This window comes from Euleptes europaea, chromosome 13 (assembly GCF_029931775.1).
Source record: "Euleptes europaea isolate rEulEur1 chromosome 13, rEulEur1.hap1, whole genome shotgun sequence".
NCBI classification, from domain to species: Eukaryota; Metazoa; Chordata; class Lepidosauria; order Squamata; family Sphaerodactylidae; genus Euleptes; species Euleptes europaea.
In genome coordinates this window covers 62,521,540-62,547,144 of record NC_079324.1, presented here as the reverse complement: position 1 = coordinate 62,547,144, position 25,605 = coordinate 62,521,540, and the positions used below count along the sequence as shown (strand labels likewise).

Genomic DNA, 25,605 nt, shown 5'->3' with positions numbered 1-25,605 from the left:
CAGCACATAATAGGAAACAAAGCTGGTTCCTGAAATCTTTGCCACAACTGCCCATAATTTAACTCAGTGTTAGATCCAGCTTGTTCCAAATGATGGCCACTGGTTTTGAGCAACCTGGAATAGAAAACAGAGACTGATGAACACATTAAGCTGCCTTTACTGGGTCAGATCTTTGGTCTATCAAGGTCAGTGTGGCCTACTCTGACCGGCAGTGGCTCTCCAGGGTCCTGATTTGTTAACTGGGGGTTGAACCGGGGATCTTCGGCATACCAAGCATGTACTTTACCATTGTACCACAGCCCCTCTCCACAAATGGGATGTTAAACACAGAGGAGAGGCATTAATTTAATCTCAGAGGACATTATGAAATTCATCATGAGCACACAGGCAGCCAGCTGAAGAACACCAGATCTCCTTCAAACGCGTGTGCCCGCCTGGACCACCTTTCGCTGCAGATCTTTTCTCTTTCTTGCTGTCAATCCCAGTGCCCCCTCCCCATATGAAACCACTTCCCCACAATCGCCAACAACCTGACTGATCCAGCTAGAGAGGGAACCTTTACCAGTGGCTAGAAGCCATTGCTTATTCTGGTCACCACACCTAAAAAAAGGATACTGCAGAGCTTGAGAAGGTGCAGGAAAGAGCAACCAAAACAATCAGGGGACTAGAGAAATTCCCTATGAGGAGCGGTTAAAATGCTTAGGGCTGTTTAGTTTGGAAAGAAGGCGGTTGAGGGGAGACATGATAGAGGTCTATAAAATTGTGCATGGTATGGAGAGAGTGGACAGGGAGAAGCTTTTCTCCCTCTCTCATAATGCTAGAGAGCGGGGTCATCTGCTGAAGCTGGAGGGTGAGAAATTCAAAATAGTTTAAAGGAAGCATTTCTTCACACAACACATAGTTAAATTGTGGAACTCCCTGCCCCAGGATGTGGTGATGGCTGCCAACTTGGAAGGCTTTAAGAGGGGAGTGGAAACGTTCCTGGAGGAGAGGGCTATCCATGGCTAACAGTCAAAATGGATACTAGTCATGATGCATACCTATTCTCTCCAGGATCAGAGGGGCATGCCTATTATATTAGGTCCTGTGGAAAAAAGACAGGAGAATGCTGCTGCAGTCGTCTTGCTTGTGGGCTTCCTAGAGGCACCTGGTTGGCCACTGTGTGAACAGACCGCTGGACTTGATGGGCCTTGGTCTGATCCAGCAGACTTTCTTATGTTCTTATTTGCGTCCAAGCCACACATTTAGGAAACTGCCATGACCCCCACATACACACACACACTTTTCAGCCCAATTCCTCTCCCACCCATCCAACCCGCATCACTTTTCCGCAGACTTTTGATAACCAGCTGCTTCTAGTATGATGGCACTCCTGCCCCCTCTCTCTGTCTCTCCAACTCTCGTTCCCATCCACGGCTTCTCACATGAACCCATGAAGCTGCCTTATACTGAATCAGACCCTCGGTCCATCAGAGTCACTATTGTCTACTCAGACCGGCAGAGGCTCTCCAGGGTCTCAGGCAGGGGTCTTTCACATCACCCACTTGCCTAGTCCCTTTAACTGGAGATGCCACTGGGGATTGAACCTGGGACCTTCTGCATGCCAAGCAGATTCTCTACCCCTGAGCCAAGGCCCCTCCCCTCCCAACTTCCCTTCGCCTGTCCCCTCTGGAATGGCTGCAGTCACTCTCCGCATTCTCCTCCTCGCTTGGTTGTTATGTGGCCTGCCACTCTCTCTGCCTTTCTGATGCCAGAGGTGGGGGAAGAATATACCCCCTAAGACCTTTTGGACTTAGGATGCCTTCAGTGAGGGAGGAAGCATGTTGCATGAAATCGACTGAATAGGAGAAGAATGAGAGGGGATATGATAACCATCTTCAAGTACTTGTCATATAGAGGATGGTGTCGAGTTGTTTTCTGTTGCCCCAGAAGGTCGAACCAGAACCAACGGGTTGAAATTAAATCAAACGTGTTTCCGTCTAGATATTAGGAAGAATTTCTAACAGTTAGAGCGGATCCTCAGTGGAACAAGCTACCTCGGGAGGTGGTGATCTCTCCTTCCCTGGAGGTTTTTAAAGCAGAGGCTAGATGGCCATCTGTCAGCAATGCTGATTCTATGACCTTAGGCAGGTCATGAGAGGGAGGGCTTGGCCATCTTCTGGGCATGGGATAGGGGTCACCGGGGGTGTGGTGGAGAGGTAGTTTGGAATTTCCTGCATTGTGCAGAGGGTTGGACTAGATGACCCTGGTGGTCCCTTCCAGCTCTATTATTCAATGAAGCCTGACAAAGTCCCCCAGGAAACTTCATAATCATGGGATAACAGGACAAGTCCTCTTATGGATTGAGAGCTGGCTGAAAAATAGGAAGCAGAGAGTAGGAATCAATGGTCACTTCTCACAATGGCGGGATGTGAGCAGTGGGGTGCCTCAGGGATCTGTGTTGGGATTGGTGCTTTTCAACCTGTTCATCAGTGACCTGGAGTTGGGGTTAAACAGTGAAGTAGCCAAGTTTGCAGATGACACCAAATTATTTAGGGTGGTTAAAACAAAATCGGACTGTGAAGTGCTCCAGAAGGATCTCTATATACTGGAAGAATGGGCATTAAAGTGGCAAATGAGATTCAATGTGAGTAAGTGCAAAGTGATGCATATTGCGGCAAAAAATCCCAACTTCACATATACCCTGATGGGATCTGTGCTGGCAGCGACAGACCGAGAAAGGGATCTTGGGGTGCTAGTGGATAGCTCAATGAAGATGTCAACCCAGTGTGCGGCTGCTGTAAAAAAGGCAAATTTCAAGCTGGCCATAATTAGACGAGGAATAGAGAATACAACTGCTGATATCATACTGCCCTTGTACAAATCTATGGTGAGACCACACCTGGAATACTGTGTACAGTTCTGGTCACCACACCTAAAAAAAGATATTACAGAGCTTGAGAAGGCGCAGAAAAGAGCAACCAAAATGATTAGGGGACTAGAGCAACTGTCCTATGGGGAGCGGTTAAGACTCTAAGGGTGTTTAGCTTGGAAAGAAGGCGGCTAAGGGGAGACATGATAGAGGTCTATAAAATTATGCATGGTTTGGAGAGGGTGGACAGGGAGAAACTTTTCTCCCTCTCCCATAATACTAGAACTCGAGGTCTGCAGTCGTCTTGTTTGGGGGCTTCCTAGAGGCACCTGGTTGGCCTCTGTGTGAACTGACTGCTGGACTTGATGGGCCTGGGTCTGATCCAGCAGGGCCTTTCTTATGTTCTTATGTTCAGAGAACTGAAGGCCTTCCTGGCAGGATGCAGCCTAATTTCTTGAATACTCTAGGAAAATATTCATAAGGCTCCAGAGGTTCAAAAACATAAATAATGACTCACATTTGCAGGAACAAACAAAGAGCTTATTTCCTCTCCATAAACACAATTCCCAGGTGATACAACCTTCAGTCCAGGAAAGACCCTTTGCCCATCTTCCTGGCCACTAGTGTCAGATCTGTGTCAAGAATGCCATCTCCTCTAAATTGATCAGTCGCTATCAAATCCGTTTTAGGTATGCTTATTCAGGTGCCCCGTTTCCTGTAAGAGTCCTGTGGCCAAAGTGGTAAGCTGCAGTACTGCCTCCACGACGAGACAATTAAAATTAAGGATTGGAGAGCATAGGGCGCACTTCCGAGTGAGGAATTTGGAAGCGCCGCTTATGGCACATTTTCTTCAGAAGGGACACTCGGGCAATGATCTGTCATTTTTTCCCCTTTGGAAGTACAAACCTAAACCTTATCATAACCAGGACATCTCAAAAATTTTACATAGGCAAGAAATGAAACTGATTTTTCTTTTCAAAACTATGACCCCTACTGGTTTGAATAATGAATTCGATCTGTCTTGTTTCTTGTGAATTAATGTGGGTCCCTTTAAGACAAGTTCCACTGGCACTAACACACTTCAGCTGGTTTGAACTCAGATTTAGCTTTAAGTAATTACTATAGGGAGATATGCTACTCCATTACCTCTCAGCAGGACTGAAGAACTATAGGTCTGAAAACTGTCTGGGTCTTAACATTGGAGATAGTGGTAAGATATATATTTTATAAATATTGTATATTTTGTTAATATGTACAAAGATGATTATTGCGTGTATACTGTGTGTTAATTATTATTTTAACAGAGGCACTTTGTCCTGGCTCCTATAACTCAACTGAGGAAGCGTATGTGAAACGAATACCAACCTAGAGGTATCGTCTTGTGTTGTTTTTAAGTGGGTGGAGCAACCCGACATTACAAGTCACTTGGATTTTATTTTCATTTTTTTGAATTCTGCATGAACCATCTCAGCTATATGGGTGAAGCAACCTGCTACAAGTAACTTGGAATTATTTTTTTCTCCATTTATCCTGGACTTGGAGTATCCCTCTGTGGACAATCGTTTTCAGGACAATTGCTTTATGGTTTGGATTGCATATTTGGTGTAAAGATATATATATATCTTCAATTGCTTATAATAATTGTAATTCACTTTGTATATGAGTCTTTGTGCTGTTGTTTTTGTAACCTCTAGGTGGTGGCTGGAGATCTCCTGCTGTTACAACTGATCTCCAGCCGATAGAGATCAGTTCACCTGGAGAAAATGGCTGCTTTGGCCATTGGACTCTATGGCATTGAAGTCCCTTCCCTCTCCAAACCCTCCCTCCTCTGGCTCCGCCCCCAAAATCTCCAGGGATTTCCCAACCCGGAGCTGGCAACCCTATGTGGAACCTTACTCTTCTGGCCTTTCCGTTAACCCATGTTTCCGAAGGCCTCCTCCATCTCCCTCCAGGCTGTTGTAAAAGACAAAGTACCCTGAACAACTTACCTTCTTCCCCCCCCCTCCCAAACCAAAAACCCAACCCACAATTGTATGTGGGGTACATACAGAGAGATATAGGTGGCGAAAGTGAAGGGGCGGGGGCGCATACCATCCCCACCCTCAGATGTTCATCCCACCCAATCTCTTCGGCTGCTGCAGCCGGGCCTGTTCCAAAGGCCATCGGTTTCCTCTGGCCTCTTTGAATGTGAACATTCCACAGCCTTGGTGGCCCTTGGAATGGAAAGGCAGGGAGTGATTGGCTGAAAGGTCCTCTCTACGGACGGTGGTCAGTTGACCACTCAACTCCGGGATTCCACTCCGGGCCGGTTCTCTGGGCAAGCAGCTCCAGGGACTGCTTGGGGCAGCAAAACGAGGAAGGAACTCAGCTTGCGCCACACTAAAGAGGTGACAGCCATTGCCTCCTGGACCTGCAGAGGACTAGGACAGGGATACCGCAGCAGGAGGCAATGGTTGGAGCTTGCTAGGGGTAACAAAATACTTTGAACCAGCCCTGATCCCATAAATAAACAGGGAACCTTACAAAGGAGGAGACCGACAAGGATCCAGCTTTGATAGCTGGATAATCAGACAAGAAAGTGTTGGAAGCCATGCTTTGGGGGCAGGAGGGATAATATTTGCCAGCACAAGTGGGGATGCCAGCCTCTAGGAGTTTCCCAACCTGGAGCTGGCAACCCTAGCTACAAACTTTATTAAATGATGCTATTGGAGGCTGAACTGGAAACAAACTTTTAAAATCTGTGTTACATGCACTCCATCCTTAGGCCCTTCCCGCCAGTATCCCAGTTATCTTTGGAGCACTACTGACTTTTGGAGCCTACTGACAATATCTCAAGAGACTACCAGGAAGACTTTATATGTCCACCTCCCTCACAGCAATGCACAACAGCCGCCCCACCCCCATATTATCTATGGCAGGGGTCGGCAAACTCATTAATCAAAAGAGCCAAATATCAACAGTACAACGATTGAGATTTCTTTTGAGAGCCAAATTTCTTAAACTTAAACTATATAGGTAGGTATACGGTTTATTAACTTAATAAACTTTAATTAAAGTCTTAAACTATAGGTACACTGAATAAAACTTGATATCATACTTAATAGTGATCTTATTTGTTGATAAAAATTAAATTGTAAGTCCCTGCCATTTCCCCCTCCCCATCTGGAGTCCTCGCCTGGAGGCCTGGTCTACCGCCATTAAAGCCTATTGGTAGAACTGGCCTCTGGCTGAGTCCCATTGGGAGGCCCGGTCTACCCATTGGCTTTCTTGGCAGAGGGGAGGCAATCCTGGATTTAATACTCTGTGGTGCTGGTAGATAGTGCTGGGGAGGAGCCAGTGGTTGTGGTGCATGTTGGCACCAACGACGTGGGGAAATATAGTCCGGAGGTCTTGGAATCCAAATTTAGGTTGCTAGGCAGGAGACTAAAAGCCAGGACCTCCAAGGTAGCTTTCTCAGAAATGCTACCTGTTCCACGTGCAGGGCCAGCTAGGCAGGCACAGTTGGTGAGTCTCAATGCATGGATGAGACAGTGGTGCAGGGAAGAGGGCTTTAGATTTGTAAGGAACTGGGCAACATTTTGGGACAAGCCGGGCCTATACAAAAGGGATGGGCTCCACTTGAACTAGGATGGAATCAGACTGCTGGCGCGTAATATAAAAAAAGGGGCAGAGCAGCTTTTAAACTGAACCCGGGGGGAAAGCCGACAGGAGCTGAGAAGCATCCGGTTCGGGCAAACTCAGTGCATATGGACAAAGGGAAAATTGCTTCAGGTTGTCCACATAGAAATTACTTAGACATGAAAGGGAATGGAAAAAGAATGATGCCCAAAGGCACATGCCAGGCAAGTCGTAAGAGAGAAACAGTGTGGAGGTGTTTTTATGCTAATGCTAGAAGCCTCCAAGCAAAAATGGGGGAATTAGAGTGCATGGTTTTAAGAGAAAACATAGATATAGTGAGCATTACAGAAACCTGGTGGAGGGGAGAGAACCAGTGGGATACAGTCATCCCTGTTACAAACTGTATAGAAATGACAGGGAAGGGCTTATTGGAGGGGGTGTTGCTATGTATATCAAGGAAGGCATAGTGTCTAATAAGCTGGAGACCATAAAAAGGGCAGACTCGTCCACAGAATATTTATGGATGACAATTCCGGGCCCCAAAGGAGATTTAGTACTGGGGACGCTCTATCGGCCCCCTGACCAAATGGCTCAGGGTGATCTTGAGATGGAGAGTGAAATTAGGGAAGCATGTAAAGGTAATGAAGTAGTAATAATGGGAGACTTCAACTTCCCTCATATTGATTGGATAAATGTATGCTCCAGTCAAGCCAAAGAGATAAAATTTTTAGACATCCTAAATGACTGTGCCCTCGAACAGTTGGTCATAGACCCAATCAGAGGGGAGACGATCCTGGATTTAATACTCTGTGGTGCTGCCGGTGATTTAGTGCGGGATGTGGATGTAGTTGAGCCAGTTGGCAATAGTGATCACAGTGGCTTCAAATTTAATTTATATGCAAGTGGGAAAGTGACTGGGAAATCTCACACAATTACCTTTGACTTTAAAAGAGGGAACTTCTCTAAAATGAGAAAGCTGGTAAAGAGGAAGTTGAAAGGAACAGGGCAGATTCCTTCTCCTGAACAGAGATTTTGGAGAGAGGAAAATGAAGAACTGAGGCAAATAATGGTAACAAGGCAGGAAGTCCTAGAACGTCTAGACAAGCTGCAAACTAACAGGTCACAGGGACTAGACAGTATGCTGGAAGAATGGGCATCAAAATGGCAAATGAGATTCAATGTGAGTAAGTGTAAAGTGATGCATATTGGGGCAAAAAATCCCAACTTCACATATACACTGATGGGATCTGTGCTGGCAGTGACAGACCAAGAAAGGGATCTTGGGGTGGTAGTGGATAGCTCAATGAAGATGTCAACTCAGTGTGCGGCTGCTGTAAAAAAGGCAAATTCCATGCTGGCCATAATTAGACGAGGAATAGAGAATAAAACTGCTGATATCATACTGCCCTTGTACAAATCTGTGGTGAGACCACACTTGGAATACTGTGTACAGTTCTGGGCACCACACCTAAAAAAGGATATTACAGTGCTTGAGAAGGTGCAGAAAAGAGCGACCAAAATGATTAGGGGACTAGAGCAACTGTCCTATGGGGAGCGGTTAAGACGCTTAGGGCTGTTTAGCTTGGAAAGAAGGCGGCTGAGGGAAGACATGATAGAGAGTGGACAGGGAGAAGTTTTTCTCCCTCTCCCATAATACTAGAACACAGGGTCATCTGCTAAAGCTGGAGGGTGAGAGATTCAAAACAGATAAAATGAAGTATTTTTTCATACAACGCATAGTTAAATTGAGGAACTCCCTGCCCCAGGATGGGGTGATGGCTGCCAGCTTGGAGGGCTTTAAGAGGGGAGTGGACATATTCATGGAGGAGAGGGGTATTCATAGCTATTAGTTAGAATGGATACTAGTCATGCTGCATCCCTATTCTCTCTAGTATCAGAGGAGCATGCCTATTATTTTGGGTGCTGTGGAACACAGGCAGGATGGTGCTGCTGCAGTCATCTTGTTTGTGGCTTCCTAGAGGCACCTGGTTGGCCACTGTGTGAGCAGACTGCTGGACTTGATGGGCCTTGGTCTGATCCAGCAGGGCCTTTCTTATGTTCGTATGAGAAACGTATTCTCTCTGGACTACAAGAGGTCTGGGGGTGGAAGTGGCGACAATAAAGGGGTTACAGGGGGCAGGGCCAGAATGAGCCGGAGTGGGCAGTTCTTAGCCAGTGTGTCCTCATTAGCCAGTGTGCCCTGCAGGCGGACATAGTAGGAGCCAGCTGTAGAATCTCACCCCAACCATGCGGAGCAGGAGCAACTCCGGTGTGTGGCTGGACAGCTGTGCCCGGCTGGTGCAGCAGACCATCCTGTGCCACCAGGTGGGCGAGTGAGCCACCTGTTGGATGCCTGCCTGCTTGCCCATGCCAGGGGGGGTCATCTGGGGCAGCTGCCTGCTTGGGGCTTGGTCGGCTAATTTTTACGTTGATAATTTTGTATGGCCCACAAATGATGTTATAAATATCCAAATGGCCCTTGGTGGAAAAAAGGTTTTCTCCCCCTCGCCTTAACAGTTCTATTTTTTGGGGAGTGCATGACTGGGCTACCCTTGTTGGAACCTGCAATAAATTACCTGTCACAACTGAGACAACACAGATTCATGATTCGATAAGTGAAGCAGGCTCTCACACCTTGTAGCCGTGTCTTCTGAGAGGCATACTGTGAAGAGCTATAGGAGGATCTCTCTACATTAGGCGAGTGGGCAGCAACATGGCAAACGATGGCCCATGTTGGTAAGTGTAGTGAAATGCCCATTGGAGCAAACCAAGTGCTAATTTTAAGTATATCCTGATGGGGGCTACACTGGATGAGACTGAGATTTGCAGATCTTGGAGTTGTAGTGGACAGCTCAGTGAAGAGGTCAACCCAGTGTACTGCAGTGAAGGAAAGGGCAAACTCTATGTTGGGGAGTATTAGGAAAGAGACTGAAAATGAGACACCCAATATCATAAGGCCCTTGCATAGACTAGGGTTGTCAGGATTGCCAGCTCCAGGCTAGGGTGGAGCCTGGGGAGGGGAGGGTCTTCAGTGGCGTATAATGCCATAGAGTCCAGCTTTCAAAGTGGCCATTTCCTCCCAGGGAACTGATCTCTGTGGCCTGGAGATCAGCTGTAACCCCAGGAGATCTCCCACCACCAATGGAGGTTGGCAACCCTATGCATAGATTTATGGTGTGGCCCGATTGGAATACTGTGTACAGTTCTGCTCGCCGTATCTCAGAAAGGACATTGCAGAGCTGGATAAAGTACACAGGAGGACAACCAAGATGATTGGGGGCTGGAGCACTTTTCCTATGAGCAAAGGCTAATGAATCTGAGCCCTTTCAGCCTAGAGCAGTGGTTCCCAAAGTGGACAGTACCACCCCCTAGGGGGCAGTGAGATTACCTAGGGGGGCACTGAGAGGCAAGAGGGCAGCAGGAGGGTGCTAGAGATGGGCCCCTTCAACTGTGTTGTTCACTAATTTACAGTCACTATTCTCATTTTGATTTCATGTTTCTTTCATGATAAACAAGCCAGAGGGTCTTTATTTTCTCACCAGTATCCCGTTCCTTGCTCAGTTATTTCCTCTGTTAAAATTAATGCCTTTTCAAGGTTATTTTTACTTAATTGCACATAAAAAGCAGGCCTAAAAATGGTACAAAAGGAAGAAAAGAATAATCAATGAGAGCCATTAAAATAAGACAAAACAAACCATAGGGCAAGAACAAAATACAAGAGACAGGCAGTGTGTAAAGTGGTTCGAAAGTTGGCTTAAGACTGGGGAGACCCAGAATCAATTCCCTGTTCTGTCACGAAGCTGGGGATTCCAACCTCCAGATGGGGTCTGGACATCTAAAATAGGGCAGACTACAGTGCCTGTGGGAGGGAGGGATTTCACCTAGAATCCATGGTATACCATAGAGTCTGCCCTCCAAAGCTGCCAAGGAGAACTGGTCTATATAGGCAGGAGATCAGTAGTAGTCTAATGAATGCGACTCTTTCCTCTTAGTCCTTATCTTTTAATCGGCCTCTTTTGACAGGTGAGGGGGGTGCCCTAGGCACCCTAAGAAGCGTGTGCTTATGATTGACAGCCTAGCAGCCCACGTGTTCTCTTGTTTAGTTTTTTATGCCTGCAGTTTGATACCTTATGATACCTAAAAGCTCCAGCCCTGGACATGGCACCCACACCAGAGACTCCCTGAGCTGTTTGAATATACTGTCTAAAGCACCATCAGCCCGATTGCCCTGGGCTAGTGCTCCATTGCAACAACAGGCTGTTCCAGGGACAAAGAGGCCGGATCACCTCTGCAGAACCAGCAAAAGAGTTGCCATGGTCCTGATTGCCTCTTGACCCAAAGGGAAGCCATTATGCCGAAGCGAGAGCATCACGTAGCCCTTCTATGCATATTTTTCCCCCTTCCTGTATCCTGTGGGAAAACATCCTCAGCTATCTACATTAAAGGATTCCCCCTGACGCCTCCCTGGAATGTGAAGATTTACAACCTCCGGAGATTCGGTCAAACGTGAAGGACCATCTCAGGATGTATAAATCAAGGATGCTAGCTTTAGTAAACAAATTGCCACCCCACCCTATTTCTGGTCCTGTCTTTGATCTCTTTTTGTTGTTGGAAGGAGCCATCTGGAGAATCTCAACTCCCCCCCCCCCGCCCCTCACAGAGAAGGATATATTTTGCCCTACCCAACAAGGCTCAGTGCAGATCTTCCCCTTCACTCTGCCCTGTCTCCCTCGTATGTTAAGTTCTATACACCCCTCTCCCCCCCCCCGCTGTATTCTGTCTACCTCTATGCCACGGATTTTGGAACATCTCCACTTCTAGAGATTGGTAAAGTATCCTAATTAATAACTCCCTCAATGTCTCTAGCTTACCTCCTTTATTTTTATTCCTAGTTTCTTGTATGTGTGTTATTTGTAACATTGAATGAATGAATATATATAAACACCTTTTAATTTGGAATTCCTTGGTCTGTCTTCATTTGGGAGTCACTGAAAACAACCCTCGTAGACAAAGGGTGATTTCGCTATATAAATACATAGTTACCAATTGCTCAAGCTAATTCCCCATCCAAAGAGCAATTTTGGTGGAGAACGTGGCAGCCCCTGCAAGTGTGAATGTGGCACGAAGTGCACACGTGTACAGTCCACGAGCAGACGTAAGGGAAAGTTTTGGTGACTCTTCAAATCCTGACTGAGAGCATCACCTGAACAAAATTGTCATATTAAAAGAACAGTGTGTGTGTGTAAACTGTGTGTTTGGCTCTAGAGAGCGCTATCTTGTGGGTTGGCTTCCCTCCCCATCTGGAAAACTCTCTGTAGGGGAGCCCTTTTGAGATTCTTTGTGTAACTAGTCCCTCTCTTCTTGAGATTTCTCTGTGGTGTGCTTACTTTCCAGCCACCACTAGAGCTGAGTAACTAATTTTTTTTGCGTACCTGAGTATTTTTTGAGCAATTGTGTAACTGCCTTGATGAGAAATTGAGCATGTGAGTACCTGAAAACTTGCGATCTGGACGCAGATCATAGCAGGGGCGAGCTCAAGCCCCCCCCCCCCCAAACAGGAGTGATGGCGCTGGCTGTCTGCTACTGAGTAAATTGAAAGATTGGCCGGGAGCGATGTGCCCCCCCAATCCAAGAACAACTGCAAAGTCTGAACCCCAGGAGCGAGGTGCACTGGTCTTCAGCATCTGAGTAAATGATAGGATGGGCTCGAGAGCGAGGTGCATCGAGGCCCCAATCCAAGAGCAACCGAGAGTGGAAAGCCTGGAGTGGAATGCACAGGATTTCCAATAGAGAACCCTGGAGGGGAGAATCCCCTTGAAACAATATGGATTGTGTAGTCTGGCTGCAGCAGACTGCACTAACCTGCCTTAAGCAATGAACCCTGGGTTAACACCACCCCCAGAGCAGTAAAAGAGTGCTTGCAAAAATATCTAATTAGGAATTGTAGCAATTGTAGCTCAGCTTGAATCCCTGAACTTTCTTCCGCGCTGGGCTGCACCCCCACAGCTAGCGATTTAATAATCCAAGGAGCCCGGATCGACTCAAACCCCTCCCTTGCTGTGGACTATGGAACGTTTTCCCCCACCGCCCTGAAATACCCACAAATGGCGCTTTTATCCCAAGAGTGCAGGTCAGGCTCAAACCCATTCCCTGGTTCTCTACGGAGAAACCGTTCTCTTTTGCCTCACTAGGATCAGCCAGGGCGATCCACCCTCCCCTCCCCCCCAGAGCTATAGTTTTCATCATGGCAGGAAAATTGACCCCAGCCAAGGCAAACTAAAGAGATGGCTGCCAAAATTGGGTCATGGTGATCCTTCAGGGCACAATATTGTCAAACGCGACCCTGTTGGATCCCAGGCAACTAATACTGGACTAATGAAGGATAGGAGTGATTTGTCCCACGCTCTCCTTGAAACACAGAAGGAATTAAATCAAGTGAAAGGAGCAATGAAAGCTGCCTTGAGCAGGATCACCTCACTTCAGCAAGAACTAGACCATTCTAGGGCCACAATCCAGCATTTACAAGAGCAAATCATGGCCCAAGACAAGAGCAGAAACTCTGCTGCCCCTTCCCAAATGAAGGAACAGCAGAAGATCCCATGGAATTGTAGCAAGGCAAAACTGCCTCTGCTCATTCCCTCAAGTGACAAAAGAAACAATCAGCTTCCCCCCCCCCCCATGGGGGAGCAGCAAGACACGAAGGAAAATTGCAGTAACTTCATAATCAAAATCCAACATTGTGATTCAGTTCAATACAAAGGAAAAATGCCATTTCAAGCCTCTGTCTGAAACTTACAATGTAATGTGCATCTCTTCTTACCATGTAATCTGCCCCACCTCTTTCCCCCTTTTGAGTGTGTGTGTGTGTGTGTGTGTGTGTGTGCGCGCGCATCCCCACCCCCCCCCTCTCTTTTCTAAACTTCATTCTGTACTATTCCTAGTCAATGAACGAACATGCAAAAAGCCTCCTCAGTGCAGGAAGGAAAATGGTTAAGGAAGTGTGTGCCTAGTTTTAGCTATGTAATGAAAGAACTAAAATCTCTGCAACTCACTGTTAAGATGTATAGCCTCTTCGGCAACGAAAGAGTTAACAAGTCAAGCTGTATTGCCATGGGGGAGCCAATCTTGAGGGAAGATCCCTGTGCAGCTCTCTCACTGTTCTTTAAATTATAGCAGAGCCTCCCTGGCTCAGGGAAGTGTGTCTGAACCATAAAGAGTACCAAATAACTTGTTTTCCTTTGCAGGAAACAATGACATGTCTCTGTGTATCTCTCATCACCCTCGTGATGATTTTAAGTAAAGATTTTTACCGGGGCTTGTTTCTTGAGAAAGGTATGGCCAGCCTTTCCCGAGAATATCATCAACCCCCGTCCACCTCTCCAGAATAAAAGGCGGTTTTCGCACAATTTGGCAAAGAGGACAATGAAGTGAAATTACATGTGTATATGTGCGCCTCAGGGGGCATGCCCTCCCCGCTCTTATCTGTTTAACACTGAAACACGGTACCAGGGGAAGGCACTGGAATGAGATATTTTGTGAGTGTATTGAATGAAGTGAATATGGAATGTCTATGTCATTGTGCAATGAAGGTCTTTTATTATTATTATTGTCTTTATGTGAATATATGTGTGGACCGGAGTAATGTATAAAATGTGATGTGTTCTCCAGCCAGTTAGGAATATGTGACCCAGTGTTAAAGGGACTTCGATGTTCCCGGTGAGGGGACTCTCTGTTTGTACCTAACGCATGCGCAATTAGAGAATCACTCGCTGTCAAAATTGCTGAGTTGTTGATTTCAATAGCCAAGAATAACACCATGGGAAAAGTAGAAATGTATCTTTATTGAAGACAATTGTTAGAAGTGTATAAAGGTTGATGAATGCTGAACTACAGTGTGATTTCTTTTGGTTTCTTTCTGCAGTGTGATTCTTTTGGTTTCGGCTGGAGAGATTTGATCCCAGCTAGTACTGTTAAACTGGTACCATTAAATAGCATAAGCTGTAAAAGTAATTCCTGATCTCCAGTGCATTATCCTTGATCAGATCTACCTGGGGTAATGTTTTAGGCACAACACTGGGAAGTAGAAAGCCTTAACTTCCCCCACCCTCAAGCCTGGCGGTCTGCTGTGTTTTGCAAAACCTCCTGCCTGGAGATGGGAACCTGCTCTGCCTCCCCTCCCTCTGTGGTTTTAGCTGTGTATTCTATTGAGGGAAATTGCTAGAGCTAAAATTGCTAAAATAACACTATGTTTTGCTAAAAAAACTCCTGTGTTTTGCTAAAAACATGGCTGGAGATGGCAACCAACTCTGCCTCCCCAGCACTTCCTCCTGAAATCTTGCTACACGGCTAACCCTGCATACAGAAACCTGCCCCCCCTCTAGCTAGCATTGTGTGTGGAGGGAGGGGGAGTCTGCATGCTGTACATCTCACTCTGCTGCCTGCCCAGATCTCTTTACAAAACTTTAGTTTTTGGGGTCTGCTGTGTTTTTTTGTCTTAAGCAGACTTTGTGCAAAAGCTGCTTTTCTCAAAGGGGGAGGGAGGGGAATAGAAAAAGAATAGAAAGTTGCTTTTCTAGTGACTCTTTTCTCACAATATGACAAAAATATGATAGCCTCAGTTTAGTCATTTTAGCTTCTAGGGCAGGGGTGGGGAACCTTTTTCCTGCCAAGGGCAGTCTATCAAGCCGCGCCTCTGATAGAGAATATAATTTACGTTCCAGATACATAAGGGGATGGGGTAACTCTCGCCCTTTTCAGAGACGCAGGGGAGGAAGAGCAATGAGATAGTAGTCAACTTATCGCACTACATATTGACTGCACAAGAAAAACATGTATTATAGCTTGGCTTGGGTTTTGTGCCCACCCCTCAATATTCTTCATTACAGACTAAAATTGATATTTTCAAATTTGTTCACTTGTTGAAATTGAAAGAGAAATTTGGTAATGACGGTACAGAGGAACCGGTCAATAAATTTAAACCAAAATCTAAGTTCACACCATCTTCTAGCAGTCATTTTATTGCAACCTTTCATGATGTGGTTAGTCGAGATATTGATAAGATAGAACATCAAAAGTTGCATAGGGAAAATAACTTGTCCAGGGAAGATTGGGATACCGTATGCAAATTAGCTAATCAGCCAGATATTGTGATCAAACCGGCTGATAAAGGAGGGGCGATTGTAATATTGTCACATGAGGATTATCATAATGAAGTAAAACGCCAACTTAACAATGCACAATTTTACCAACGACTTTCTCATGATCCTTTAGAAGAAATACAGCTGATTATCCGCACAGTAGTCAATGAGGCGTTGGCCTCAGACTGTATCTCTAAGGAAACTGCTGAATATCTTATTAATGCATTTCCCAAAACACCAAGGTTTTATGTTCTTCCCAAGATTCATAATTCGTCCACCATTGGGAAGACCAATTGTTGCGGGTATTTCCTCTGTTTTGGAACCCCTGGCTAAATAACTTGAATTTTTTCTCCATGACTATACTTTAAAATCCCCTGCATATATTAAAGATACAAGACACTTCATTTTATGGATAGAAGAGATGTCTGTCCCTTTAACAGCAGTGCTCTGCACTCTTGACGTTAATGCCTTGTATACCAACATCCCTACGGACGCGGTACGTGCCATTGTTGCTGATTTGTTAGACTCACGAAAAAACCCACAACCTCCTATTCAATTTCTGCTCAATCTTTTGGATATTGTAATGGAGAAGAATTATTTTATGTATGACAATGACTTCTATTTACAAATACATGGGGTCGCAATGGGGAGTGCATGTGCGCCCTCGCTGGCTAACATCTATATGGTGGCGTTTGAGCATGCGCATATACTGGCAAACAATCCCTTTAGTGATCAAACTTTTTTCTGTGTTACATATGTAGATGATGTTTGTCTAGCAATGGAGAATGAACAGCGCTTTACTTAGTTTAACCAATGGATCAACCAACAAGATCCACACATTCAGCTTAGAGGGGTTTGTGACTTAAATGAAATACCATTTTTAGACGTGTCCGTTTATAAGAAATCCAACGGCACGCTGGGTGTCCGCCCCTATAAAAAACCTATGGCACAAAATACCTTATTGCACTATGAATCTTTCCATCCGTCTCATTTGAAGGATAACCTGCCGTACAGTCAGCTGCTTCGTTTAAAAAGAAATTCCACTGAACACTCTGATTTTGCACAAGCAGCTCACAGGATTGATTGTGACTTCCAACAACGGGGTTATCCTAAACAGATTATTCAAAATGCTATGCTTAAAACTGAGAGCAAACCTAGAAATGAGCTGCTTATAGAAACGTCTGTGCAACCAAATACGCGGATCACCTGTGTGTTGCAGTATACCTCAATGTCTTTTTTGATCAGCAAAATCCTCCGGAAGCATTGGCATTTAGTGCAATGCTTACCTGGTTGCCAAACACCACCACGCATCGCATATAAGCGCACGAGGTCCTTTAGAGACATTTTGGTGCACAACATTCCACGTCCGCTGACATCTTCACATTTACCTAAGGGCAACTTTAAATGTGGATCCTGTCAGAGCTGTAAATTCATGCTGACAGTTCATGAGATCACCAATCCTGTAACTGGTAGAACCTTTAAAATTGAAAGTTTTAATAACTGTGACTCCCGGTGCCTGATTTATGTGATTAGATGTGCATGCCCTCTTTGGTACATCGGTAAAACCCAAAGGCCAATAAAATATCGCATTAGTGAGCATAGGTCTAGGGTTCGGAACCGGACATTAGAGGCTCCTCTGACACCACATTTCTTAGAAAAGAACCAGTTTTTGTTCTATGGCGCTTCACTAACACAAACAGACATGATAAATCTGATGTAGAACTTATTCTACGACACCAAGAATCTAAGTATATTCATTTATTTGATTTTTTACATCCTAAAGGACTTAACACATCGCTAGACTTAGCATGCTATTTGTAATGATTTTGTACATATGCTTGTTTGTATGGCTCTCTGTACCTTTAAGTTACAATGTTCACCTGATCAGTGCATATCATGTGATTCAGCTCTTTAAAAATGGGGAAGTAACATGACTAATTTGCCAATGCAAAAGCCAGTTACTAACAGCTCACGTGTAAGTACTTTGTAACTTTGTAACTTTTTATTTGTAAAATTCATTTTCTGATTCTGTTGTTTATGCCGTTCTTGCATTGTATCAGTTACTGTTTTTATGTAGTGGTTGCTGAGGAAGGCTTTCTATAAGCCGAAACAGAAAGGCTACTGGACTTCTGTTTAAATGGAAATATAATCAACCATACCTCTTGAACCTTTTTGAACCCACGGGATTCAATACAGTCGAAAGGACTTTGTACCTGCGACTTGATGGACTTTGAACTTACTTTGTTCTTTGCCTATTATATCTTGGTGTGAAAGTAGACCAGATATTAATTGTTGGCATCAGTGTGTATGCAATTTTAATAACACTGCTATACCTATATGATTTTTGCAATTGTTGCTGTTGATTTATAATTGATAACCACCTGGAGGTTGGCAACCCCAGGGGAGGCCACACAGAGAAGGCCTGGAGGGCTCCCCCGGTCGTCCCCCCTCCCAGGCAGGAGGGCAGCCAGTGGTGGGCCTGAGCAAACGAGGCGCCAGGGAGGTGCAGCCCACAGTCGATCGGAAAGGGAGGAAGGAAGGAAAACAGAGAAAGAGGAAAAGGGAGAGAGGGAGAAAGAAATGGAAAGAGGGGGAGAAAGAAAAGGATGGAGGGAGACAAGAAAGAGACAGAGAGGGGGAGAGAAAAGCCTCCCCACACACACACGCCGGCCCCACGCGACCTGGCCCCAGGCTCCAGGCCCTCCCCACCCCAGAGTCCACAAAAGGCCCCCTGAAACCCGATTGGCTCCTGCGTGCATGCTCTGCCTCCAGGAGCCGCTGGTCTCTTCCCCCCCCCTCTTGCTGCTCAACAGCCGACAGACAGCAAGAGGGGCTTACAGTGTGCCCCTGCATTCCTGCACGCTGTGGCTATAGGGGACAAGCTTGGGGGAAGCGTCCCTCTCCCTCCTCTCGCCGGCCAACAGATGTCAGTCAGCGAGAGGAGATCCAAAGGGCACCACAGTACCCCTGCAAGCCATGGCCCCAGGAACACCCTCAGGGAGGGAAGCCCTATGCCAAGCCTCCGCAGCTGGGCCCCAGAGCTCCCGAGAGCCACAAAAAATGTCCTCGGGGGCCACATACGCCCCCCGGGCCTGAGATTCCCCATCCCTGTTCTAGGGTCTGTTCAGGCTTGATTTGATCTATAACCCACTAATTTGTTTTTTTGGCAGTCCACGGTATCCATAACACTCCTCTCCAACACCACATTTCAAAGGATTCAGTTAATCTCGTACAAAATAACTTTCCAGCATGGTTAACAGCATAGATTTTGGTTGGCAAAGGGTGAAAAGTCTGAGCATATTTCTTTTATTGTTGCTTTCTGCCTGTGGGACAAGTCTCAACAAACACATAACATATTACATATTTTACATTGCAAGGGGTATCTACAGTGGAAGTGGGAATAGATGGTTTGAAAGAAGCGAGAAAGCACAAGAGGCTGCTTGAACCCCTCTCAACCTGCCCCCCTCCCACCCACCTCCATTTTGCACATGCCAGCCTTTCTCTCGGCAAAGTCTTTGCTCAGCACCAACGTGGGATTCTCGGTCTGTATTGACTAAACAATGACCTCAGTTTGGACCCAAAAAAACTAAAAGCCACCCCTCCCACCAGCAGTACAGGAATCACAACTCTAAAAGCAACACTGAACAATTGTGTGATCCATTCATGCATAGGAGAGCCACTTTCTGTGCTCCCCCCTACACCAAATCTCCTGCAATCTGGAGGGGCCCAGCCAACATCGCAATAGCAGTTGTTGTGATTATTGCAGACTCCTTTGCTGTGACACTTATGAGCTGGGTCACACTTTGATTTAAAAATGGAGATGGGGACGCATGTCCGGTTCACGCATATCTTGCCTTCGCTGCATGCTGTGCCATCTGGCACTGCCCCACTGTCTGCAGTACCCCTTCCACTTTGGTACTTGATGCTCCAGCAAGACATACCATTGACCAACGACTGAGCGTACTTCCATGGATTGGGTCTCTTTCCGACGTTGGAGCAATGCAGTCTCCCGCACATAATGTCTTCTTCCTTGCATTTCACAAATTCTTCTTCTTTTCCATCTCCACCACAGTTGCCTACCTGATCCCCAACCATATTCAGGCTTTTGAAACAGCTCAGAGGAGCAGCTTTGGCTCCTCTGCCAAAGATAATACCACACTGAAGTTGGTGAGTTGTACACTTCTTTGCGTAACAGTAGGCGTTCCTCTTGCACGGTGTCCCATCCTGTTTGTACATGTCCTCTGGGCACCACATAGACTTCCCGGAGCAATATTCAGGAAGGTCACACAGGTTATCGCCAGCACGACAGAGTGCTGTCATGGGGGCAAACTGACAGTTTTGGCAGCACTCTGTATGGGCACAGACGGCCTGCGCCTTGAAGGTGCAGTTGGGGTGGCAACAAGGGTCCTGTTGGCATTGGTGTTCTTTGCCACAGTCACACTGTTCTCCCGGATCCACCCGTTTATTGCCACAGACCTTGAACTTGAAAACAGAGGGTGGGGAGTTGAACAGGCAGTTCAGCCTTTTGCTCATTCGTAGTTCAAACAAATATGCTACGCTGCAGTCGCTGAACATGGCAAACTTTCTCTGAAAACGATGCATGATGCAGCTTGTTTGCCCGTCACAAAAACAGTTGGGTCCATCGTGGCCTATGCCAATGTTATGACCCAACATATGAGAGATGATCATAGAGAACGCAACCAGATCCCTGTTTACGTAGAGGTCTATTCCTACAGAAAAAGCTGTCTTGCAGATTCCTCCTTCGTGTGCCTCTAAAAGGTCTCTATCAAATTTTTGATGAACAAACAAGTGAGTCGTGTCTCGTTTTACCTCCTCGACATGGGCTGTTCTCCATTTTTTGAAATTTTCAAGGAGAGCAGCGCCATTGCTGGAAACGTCAATGAGGTTGCGTTCTTTCCAGATAGTCAGACCCACCAGAATGACATCGATATTCAGATAACGATAATGTGCATACACCATATTAATTGTGTCCAAAACTACATGTATCACTCTGGTTTCATTGCTACCTTCATAGCGAAACATCAGGTTGTCCACCACAATATACAGCTCAACATACAATCGCTGACTCATGTACCTGAAATTAAGTTTCCCTCTCCTCGCTTCTTCTGCCTGGTGTTTGAGATCTTCCGTTCTCAGGCCACATCCCGTGGAATTGAAGCCAGTTTTATTGGTCAGGTAGAGGAGGTGCTGAAATGTCCGGGAACCTTCTAAAGGCTCAATGCCGTAATTTAGATCTCTGATTTTTAGGAATCCCCTAAGGCCAAAGCAGGTGCTGAGAGCTACAAGCGATTCAGCCATGCCTTCTACGTACCCTCCATAGTAGCATTCAGCAGGAATGTAGGGATGACTTTTCACTTTTCTACCCTCAGAATCATATGTGAAGACGGGCAGGTTTGCAACCAGAAAGTTGTTCTTTTGTTTCAGTCGAATTATGTGTTCCTTTCCTGCTACCTTGATGATGTAAGAAAGTTCCTCCTTCTTGGCCTTTCCTGTCCCTGGTTCTAGCCACCTGGGAATAATTACTTCATAGGAAATATATGGAGCCAGTGAGTCAGAGTGTATGGTGGGAAAGAGGCATCCCACCACTACAGCACATAATAGGAAACAAAGCTGGTTCCTGAAATCTTTGCCACAACTGCCCATAATTTAACTCAGTGTTAGATCCAGCTTGTTCCAAATGATGGCCACTGGTTTTGAGCAACCTGGAATAGAAAACAGAGACTGATGAACACATTAAGCTGCCTTTACTGGGTCAGATCTTTGGTCTATCAAGGTCAGTGTGGCCTACTCTGACCGGCAGTGGCTCTCCAGGGTCCTGATTTGTTTAACTGGGGGTTGAACCGGGGATCTTCGGCATACCAAGCATGTACTTTACCATTGTACCACAGCCCCTCTCCACAAATGGGATGTTAAACACAGAGGAGAGGCATTAATTTAATCTCAGAGGACGTTATGAAATTCATCATGAGCACACAGGCAGCCAGCTGAAGAACACCAGATCTCCTTCAAACGCGTGTGCCCGCCTGGACCACCTTTCGCTGCAGATCTTTTCTCTTTCTTGCTGTCAATCCCAGTGCCCCCTCCCCATATGAAACCACTTTCCCACAATCGCCAACAACCTGACTGATCCAGCTAGAGAGGGAACCTTTACCAATGGCTAGAAGCCATTGGTTATTCTGGTCACCACACCTAAAAAAAGGATACTGCAGAGCTTGAGAAGGTGCAGGAAAGAGCAACCAAAACGATCAGGGGACTAGAGAAATTCCCTATGAGGAGCGGTTAAAATGCTTAGGGCTGTTTAGTTTGGAAAGAAGGCGGTTGAGGGGAGACATGATAGAGGTCTATAAAATTGTGCATGGTATGGAGAGGGGACAGGGAGAAGCTTTTCTCCCTCTCTCATAATGCTAGAGAGCGGGGTCATCTGCTGAAGCTGGAGGGTGAGAAATTCAAAATAGTTTAAAGGAAGCATTTCTTCACACAACACATAGTTAAATTGTGGAACTCCCTGCCCCAGGATGTGGTGATGGCTGCCAACTTGGAAGGCTTTAAGAGGGGAGTGGAAACGTTCCTGGAGGAGAGGGCTATCCATGGCTAACAGTCAAAATGGATACTAGTCATGATGCATACCTATTCTCTCCAGGATCAGAGGGGCATGCCTATTATATTAGGTCCTGTGGAAAAAAGACAGGAGAATGCTGCTACAGTCGTCTTGCTTGTGGGCTTCCTAGAGGCACCTGGTTGGCCACTGTGTGAACAGGCCGCTGGACTTGATGGGCCTTGGTCTGATCCAGCAGACTTTCTTATGTTCTTATTTGCGTCCAAGCCACACATTTAGGAAACTGCCATGACCCCCACATACACACACACACTTTTCAGCCCAATTCCTCTCCCAACCATCCAACCCGCATCACTTTTCCTCAGACTTTTGATAACCGGCTGCTTCTAGTATGATGGCACTCCTGCCCCCTCTCTCTGTCTCTCCAACTCTCGTTCCCATCCACGGCTTCTCACATGAACCCATGAAGCTGCCTTATACTGAATCAGACCCTCGGTCCATCAGAGTCACTATTGTCTACTCAGACCGGCAGAGGCTCTCCAGGGTCTCAGGCAGGGGTCTTTCACATCACCCACTTGCCTAGTCCCTTTAACTGGAGATGCCACTGGGGATTGAACCTGGGACCTTCTGCATGCCAAGCAGATTCTCTACCCCTGAGCCAAGGCCCCTCCCCTCCCAGCTTCCCTTCGCCTGTCCCCTCTGGAATGGCTGCAGTCACTCTCCGCATTCTCCTCCTCGCTTGGTTGTTATGTGGCCTGCCACTCTCTCTGCCTTTCTGATGCCAGAGGTGGGGGAAGAATATACCCCCTAAGACCTTTTGGACTTAGGATGCCTTCAGTGAGGGAGGAAGCATGTTGCATGAAATCGACTGAAGAGGAGAAGAATGAGAGGGGATATGATAACCATCTTCAAGTACTTGTCATATAGAGGATGGTGTCGAGTTGTTTTCTGTTGCCCCAGAAGGTTGGACCAGAACCAACGGGTTGAAATTAAATCAAACGTGTTTCCGTCTAGATATTAGGAAGAATTTCTAACAGTTAGAGCGGATCCTCAGTGGAACAAGCTACCTCGGGAGGTGGTGATCTCTCCTTCCCTGGAGGTTTTTAAGCAGAGGCTAGATGGCCATCTGTCAGCAATGCTGATTCTATGACCTTAGGCAGGTCATGAGAGGGAGGGCATCTTGGCCATCTTCTGGGCATGGAACAGGGGTCACCGGGGGTGTGGTGGAGAGGTAGTTTGGAATTTCCTGCATTGTGCAGAGGGTTGGATTAGATGACCCTGGTGGTCCCTTCCAGCTCTATTATTCTATGAAGCCTGACAAAGTCCCCCAGGAAACTTCATAATCATGGGATAACAGGACAAGTCCTCTTATGGATTGAGAGCTGGCTGAAAAATAGGAAGCAGTGAGTAGGAATCAATGGTCAGTTCTCACAATGGCGGGATGTGAGCAGTGGGGTGCCTCAGGGATCTGGATTGGTGCTTTTCAACCTGTTCATCAGTGACCTGGAGTTGGGGTTAAACAGTAAAGTAGCCAAGTTTGCAGATGACACCAAATTATTTAGGGTGGTTAAAACAAAATTGGACTGTGAAGAGCTCCAGAAGGATCTCTACATACTGGAAGAATGGGCATTAAAGTGGCAAATGAGATTCCATGTGAGTAAGTGTAAAGTGATGCATGTTGGGGCAAAAAATCCCAACTTCACATATACACTGATGGGATCTGTGCTGGCAGCGACAGACCAAGAAAGGGATCTTGGGGTGGTAGTGGATAGCTCAATGAAGATGTCAACCCAGTGTGCGGCTGCTGTAAAAAAGGCAAATTCCAAGCTGGCCATAATTAGACAAGGAATAGAGAATACAACTGCTGATATCATACTGCCCTTGTACAAATCTATGGTGAGACCACATCTAGAATACTGTGTACAGTTCTGGTCACCACACCTAAAAAAAGATATTACAGAGCTTGAGAAGGCGCAGAAAAGAGCAACCAAAATGATTAGGGGACTAGAGCAACTGTCCTATGGGGAGCGGTTAAGACTCTAAGGGTGTTTAGCTTGGAAAGAAGGCAGCTAAAGGGAGACATGATAGAGGTCTATAAAATTATGCATGGTTTGGAGAGAGTGGACAGAGAGAAGTTTTTCTCCCTCTCCCATAATACTAGAGCACGGGGTCATCTGCTAAAGCTGGAGGGTGAGAGATTCAAAACAGATAAAAGGAAGTATTTCTTCACACAACGCATAGTTAAATTGTGGAACTCCCTGCCCCAGGATGTGGTGATGGCTGCCAACTTGGAAGGCTTTAAGAGGGGAGTGGACATATTCATAGAGGAGAGTGGTATTCATGGCTTCCAGTAAAAGTGGCTTAGTTAAGAGGGGAGTGGACATATTCATGGAGGAAAGGGGTATTCGTGGCTATTAGTTACAATGGATGCTGGTCATGCTGCATACCTATTCTCTCTAGTATCAGAGGAGCATGCCTATTATATTAGGTGCTTTGGAACACAGGCAGGATGGTGCTGCTGCAGTCGTCTTGTTCGGGGGCTTCCTAGAGGCACCTGGTTGGCCACTGTGTGAACCGAGTACTGGACTTGATGGGTCTTGGTCTAATCCAGCAGGGCCTTTCTTATGTTCTTATGATCAGAGAACTAACGGCTGAAGGCCTTCCTGGCAGGATGCAGCCTGATTTCTTGAATAGGAAAATATTTGTAAGGCTCTTTTGAACCTCCAGAGGTTCCAAAACATAAATAATGACTCACATTTGGAGGATAATAAAACAAAAGGCTTCTTTCCCCCTCCATAAACACAATTCCCAGGTGATACAACCTTCAATCAAGGAAAGACCCTTAGCCTATCTTCCTGGCCACTAGTGTCAGATCTGTGTCAAGAATGCCATCTCCTCTAAATTGATCAGTCACTATCAAATCCATTTTAGGTATGCTTATTCAGGTGCCCCGTCTCTTATAAGAGTCCTGTGGCCAAAGTGGTAAGCTGCAGTACTGCAGTCAAAAGCTCTGCTCACAGCCTGAGTTCGATCCCGACGGAAGTCGGTTTCAGGGAGACGGCTCAAGGTTGACTCAGCCTTCCATCCTTTCGAGGTTGGTAAAATGAGTACCCAGCTTGCTAGGGGAAAAGTGTAGAAGACTGGGGAAAGCAATGGCAAACCACCCCATAAACATAGTCTGCCTAGTAAACGTCGGGATTTGACTTCACCCCACGGGTCAGTATTGACCTTGTGCTTTACCTTTTACCTTCTCCTATAGACTTGCCTGCCTCATCCCATCACAACTTTGATCCATGGGGTTCCCAGATCCGCACCCACCTTCGCTTCTGCCCTCACCTGCCTTTCCCTCCCCTTTGTTGGTTCACTCTTGTCAGTTTTAGTTTATCAGCTCCTTGGAACAAGGGACTAGTCGCCTTGTACTC

At 46.2% G+C, this 25,605-nt stretch overlaps 1 protein-coding gene across 1 annotated transcript; it reads right to left on the bottom strand.

The window, feature by feature from the left end:
- Positions 1-58: 58 nt before the first annotated feature.
- LOC130485963 (disintegrin and metalloproteinase domain-containing protein 20-like) lies at positions 59-21,505 on the bottom strand. Its single transcript, XM_056859105.1, has 3 exons — positions 21,487-21,505; positions 19,548-21,212; positions 59-114 (listed from the first exon to the last, which is right to left on the bottom strand). Exons 1-3 carry the CDS (start codon positions 21,503-21,505, stop codon positions 59-61), a joined length of 1,740 nt encoding a protein of 579 aa, XP_056715083.1.
- Positions 21,506-25,605: the final 4,100 nt, after the last annotated feature.